Below are 5,000 nucleotides of genomic sequence, written 5' to 3'. Positions count from 1 at the left end.
TCTGGGGTGCAGTCAGTGTTCACATTCATCTCAAAGGTATTTAATAGTGTTGGAGCTGTATAGCAGCAGATCTTCCACATCTTCCAACCCATCGAAAGCAGATCTTCATGGAGCTGGTTTTGTGCACAGGAGACAATACAACATTGTCATGCTGGAACAGGTTTGGGGCTACTAGTTCAAGTGAAGGTTAAATACACACACACACACACACGTGTGTGTGTGTGTGTGTGTGTGTGTGTGTGTGTGACGCATATTTCTAAAATAAATCTTATAGTTGATTGATTTCAATAGCTTTTATAGCAAAGTATAATTTAAATGTATGTGTGTCTGATGAGGTCTGTTGGAAAAATGTGAGGTCTCAACAAAATAATACAGTGTTTAAATCAAAAGTATTGGGACACCTGACTTTCCCAGCCATATGTGGTCCAAGCATTATTGTATCAGACATCTTTGGATGCAGGAGCATAAAATTTAACCTTCACTTGAACAAGTAGCCCCAAACCTGTTCCAGCATGACAATGTTGTATTGTCTCCTGTGCACAAAACCAGCTCCATGAAGATCTGCTTTCGATGGGTTGGAAGATGTGGAAGATCTGCTGCTATACAGCTCCAACACTATTGAATACCTTTGAGATGAATGTGAACACTGACTGCACCCCAGACCTCCTCACCTTCTAACCTACATCACTACCTGACTTTACTAACACTCTTTTAACTAAATTAATCTCCACAAAATCTAGTGCTGCATCTTCCTGAAAGAGTGGAGATTATTATAAAAGCAAATGGAGACCAAATGTGGAATGAGAAAAGAGGCACAGAGCAATTTCATAGTCAGATATTCATAAACTTTTGACAATATAGATTTTCAAGTAAAAAGTAAAAAAAAAGAGGCAAACCAAATCAACATTGAGTGCTGTAGGCTACAGAATGTGTGTGGACACCAGGGGGCAGTGTACTCATCTTCATTATATAATAAAGTATATATTTTTCTTATTGTGGTATTTAATATTGTTCTTGATGTTTTTCAGCACTTCACGAGCGACCCCTTCAGTCTGGAGTACATCAAGGAGACATTGGCGATTCCTGCTTCACCCAAACTCGCTCCCATCTCAGAAACACACACTATGGTGAGGAAATTCATGATGTAGCTCTGACAGTTCAGAATCCTGGGGAGTCCAAGGTTAGTCTTAGAGCAGTCTAAGGAGTCCTGATAAATGGTGGAGTTAGTCCAGGTCATCTGATGCGGTTTTTGATGCTGTGATGTTTTTTAACCTCTTGAGAGTGTTTAGTTAGTCTGGACGAGATTTTGACTAGTCCTAGGAAATGTTATACTACAACATAACAGTGTTAAAGAGATTCATTTAGATGATTTGTCCCGAAGACTGGAAGAGTAAAACCCTGAAATTAGTCTTAAGCTCATTCTGAAGAAGTGTGGATTAAGTCCTGATGGGGTGTGGTTTAGATGTAAGGGTTTGAGCGTAAGTTCTGAGGGAGTGTGGGGGTAAGTCCTGATGGGGTGTGGTTTAGATGTAAGGGTTTCAGGGTAAGTTCTGAGGGAGTGTGGGGGTAAGTCCTGATGGGGTGTGGTTTAGATGTAAGGGTTTCAGGGTAAGTTCTGAGGGAGTGTGGGGGTATGTCCTGAGGGGGTGTGGTTTAGATGTAAGGGTTTGAGGGTAAGTTCTGAGGGAGTGTGGGGGTATGTCCTGATGGGGTGTGGTTTAGATGTAAGGGTTTCAGGGTAAGTTCTGAGGGAGTGTGGGGGTATGTCCTGAGGGGGTGTGGTTTAGATGTAAGGGTTTGAGGGTAAGTTCTGAGGGAGTGTGGGGGTATGTCCTGATGGGGTGTGGTTTAGATGTAAGGGTTTCAGGGTAAGTTCTGAGGGAGTGTGGGGGTATGTCCTGAGGGGGTGTGGTTTAGATGTAATGGTTTGAGGGTAAGTTCTGAGGGAGTGTGGGGGTATGTCCTGATGGGGTGTGGTTTAGATGTAAGGGTTTCAGGGTAAGTTCTGAGGAAGTGTGGGGGTATGTCCTGAGGGGGTGTGGTTTAGATGTAAGGGTTTGAGGGTAAGTTCTGAGGGAGTGTGGGGGTATGTCCTGATGGGGTGTGGTTTAGATGTAAGGGTTTGAGGGTAAGTTCTGAGGGAGTGTGGGGGTATGTCCTGATGGGGTGTGGTTTAGATGTAAGGGTTTGAGGGTAAGTTCTGAGGGAGTGTGGGGGTAAGTCCTGAGGGGGTGTGGTTTAGATGTAAGGGTTTGGGGGTAAGTTCTGAGGGAGTGTGGGGGTGAGTCCTGAGGGGGTGTGGTTTAGATTGAAGGGTTTGGGGATAAGTTCTGAGGGAGTGTGGGGGTATGTCCTGAGGGGGTGTGGTTTAGATGTAAGGGTTTGAGGGTAAGTTCTGAGGGAGTGTGGGGGTATGTCCTGATGGGGTGTGGTTTAGATGTAAGGGTTTGAGGGTAAGTTCTGAGGGAGTGTGGGGGTATGTCCTGATGGGGTGTGGTTTAGATGTAAGGGTTTCAGGGTAAGTTCTGAGGGAGTGTGGGGATAAGTCCTGAGGGGGTGTGGTTTAGATGTAAGGGTTTCAGGGTAAGTTCTGAGGGAGTGTGGGGGTGAGTCCTGAGGGGGTGTGGTTTAAATTGAAGGGTTTTGGGGTAAGTTCTGAGGGAGTGTGGGGGTGAGTCCTGAGGGGGTGTGGTTTAGATTGAAGGGTTTGGGGGTAAGTTCTGAGGGAGTGTGGGGGTATGTCCTGAGGGGGTGTGGTTTAGATGTAAGGGTTTGAGGGTAAGTTCTGAGGGAGTGTGGGGGTATGTCCTGATGGGGTGTGGTTTAGATGTAAGGGTTTGAGGGTAAGTTCTGAGGGAGTGTGGGGGTATGTCCTGATGGGGTGTGGTTTAGATGTAAGGGTTTGAGGGTAAGTTCTGAGGGAGTGTGGGGGTAAGTCCTGAGGGGGTGTGGTTTAGATGTAAGGGTTTGGGGGTAAGTTCTGAGGGAGTGTGGGGGTGAGTCCTGAGGGTGTGTGGTTTAGATTGAAGGGTTTGGGGATAAGTTCTGAGGGAGTGTGGGGGTGAGTCCTGAGGGGGTGTGGTTTAGATTGAAGGGTTTGGGGGTAAGTTCTGAGGGAGTGTGGGGGTGAGTTGTGATAAGTTCTGAGCCTCTGTAACCAACTGTGTCTCTTGGTGCAGGAAATGAATTTGGACCGGATATGTGAAGGTCTTCAGCTCCATTATAATCTGCTGCAGGAAGCAAAGGAGAAAGTGGATTGTTCAGGGGAACTTACACCATTACTGGCTGAAATCAGTGAACTGAATATACACATTAATAAGGTGAGTTAGCTGTAGGGTCAGTACGGCTCTCCTACACAAGCTACAGGTTTATTTGTATTACAGGTGGTGATGTTTTTTGTTGTTGATGTGTTTAGGTGCAGGTGTTAAGCGGAATTCCTGTCTCTAAACCTCAGCTCAGCTCCGTCTCTGTCTTTTCTGCTGTCAGTAAAGACGATTATAGCCTGAATGTTGGTGTTCACCTGTTGTTTGAGCAGCTCCGAGCCTTTGCCCAGGACACCGTACGCTCCCTACGTGAAATTCAGCACTTACACTCTCACTTTTAGTTCTCAGGATGACACTTTCGAACCTTCCCGTGGAATTACAGCCGCTATTTATTTATTTATTTATTTATTTACAAAGCACAAATGTTATTCCAATTTTTTTTTCTACTGCAAAATGATTTCATTGATGCACTTGTATAAAATCAAACAGCGGAAGTTTGAGAAACAGATACGGCAAAAGTATGTGCACCCCTGATCTGATCATCTCCCAGACTGTTACTACTGTAGAGTTCGAAGGACACAATTGTACAGAAGGTAATATTGCTGTAGCTGAATAATCACTGATCTACACAGACACAAACAAAAAATCTAGTAGAAAGCCTGTAAAATAACTGCAAACACAGCAAGAGGAAATAAATGTGTTCATGCACATGCACTGGTGTCAGGTGTCCACATACTTCTGGCCATACAGTGTACCTGTTTGTTTGTTTGTTTGTTAGTTTTGGACACATGTTAGTTTTGTTTTCTATTGTTTAGATTGTTAATCACCACATGGAAAATTTTACTGATTTTATTTGAGTTATAAGAATAATTACCTAATTAACTAATTAAATATCAAATATGCAGCTAAAGTGTTTATTAACCATCATCAGTCAATCAAGCACATTTTATGAATGAATTGTGGTTAAACCTTGAATATGTATGGGGTAGAATTTTTTTATACCAAAACACTGTATTCAAGGAAGAACAATTTGTTTTGTATTTGGTTTATTTATTAAAGATATTTATTTGTATATTGGTGGCGGAGGATCGGCAGAGGATCGATGGTCATCTCAGCAGCAGAAGACACTTTCATGTAGAAAAGTTTTGATCTCAGACATTAAAAGTGTTAAACTTCTTGTATATATGAGACTTTTATTACAGCTGTGTAGAGTTTCTATCACATCTGGAGTTTTAATCAGGCTGGACAATTACATGTACCACCAATCAATCAATCAATCAACCAGTCAGTCAATTGATCAATTAGTTGTTAAGCGCTTCTCTTTATGATGCTCGGTACTTTTAATTCATGCCATGTGAAAAACAGTAACATTTTGATTCAAGCAGTTTAATCCTGCAGAGCCGCGAGCATGAGATAAACATCACTTAGCTTTAATGTGAATAAAGCAGGAAGACAAACGCTGTGTTTCAGGACAGTTCTTATTCACATCCCCTTAACCCCTACATCTTGAACTTCATGCTAGCTGTTTAGCGAATCAAACACACTAGCTAGATAATGCTAACTCCAAAACCATTACAAACCATTAAATATTTCCATTTCCTGTTCAGAGGAACATTTTGGAAGTAACAATTCCATTAAACTTCCCTTACAGACCATCAGGAACACATCAGGAGCCATGTGTCTGTGATGGATTGTGTAATAGGGTTTCTAGTGGTCTTCAATGGTAGTTTAATAGAA

General features: G+C 42.7%; 3 protein-coding genes across 5 annotated transcripts in view; 1 reads left to right on the top strand and 2 right to left on the bottom strand.

The window, feature by feature from the left end:
- Positions 1-4,720, top strand: part of csf3b (colony stimulating factor 3 (granulocyte) b) — a 6,206-nt gene extending 1,486 nt beyond the window's left edge. Inside the window, exons 3-5 of the mRNA XM_083524238.1 lie at positions 1,029-1,127; positions 3,180-3,320; positions 3,416-4,720. Coding sequence (XP_083380364.1) covers positions 1,029-1,127; positions 3,180-3,320; positions 3,416-3,604 — 429 coding nt within the window. The 3' untranslated portion in view covers positions 3,605-4,720. The remainder of the gene's footprint in view (positions 1-1,028; positions 1,128-3,179; positions 3,321-3,415) is intronic.
- LOC310716778 (suppressor of cytokine signaling 7-like) overlaps positions 1-5,000 on the bottom strand; it is a 192,561-nt gene that overhangs the window by 140,009 nt on the left and 47,552 nt on the right. The gene's annotated exons all lie outside the window — the stretch shown is intronic.
- The window catches only part of LOC310716791 (sterile alpha motif domain-containing protein 14-like), a 16,411-nt gene continuing 15,850 nt past the window's right edge, over positions 4,440-5,000 (bottom strand). For all 3 annotated transcript variants that reach the window (XR_014530669.1, XR_014530670.1, XM_083524229.1), the window contains one exon: positions 4,440-5,000. This exon is cut by the window's right edge. The gene's annotated coding sequence lies outside the window, so the exon portion shown is untranslated.

The sequence above is a fragment of the Silurus aristotelis genome (genome assembly GCF_946808225.1).
Source record: "Silurus aristotelis genome assembly, chromosome: 21".
Taxonomy (NCBI): domain Eukaryota; kingdom Metazoa; phylum Chordata; class Actinopteri; order Siluriformes; family Siluridae; genus Silurus; species Silurus aristotelis.
This window is presented reverse-complemented; position numbering and strand designations above follow the sequence as displayed.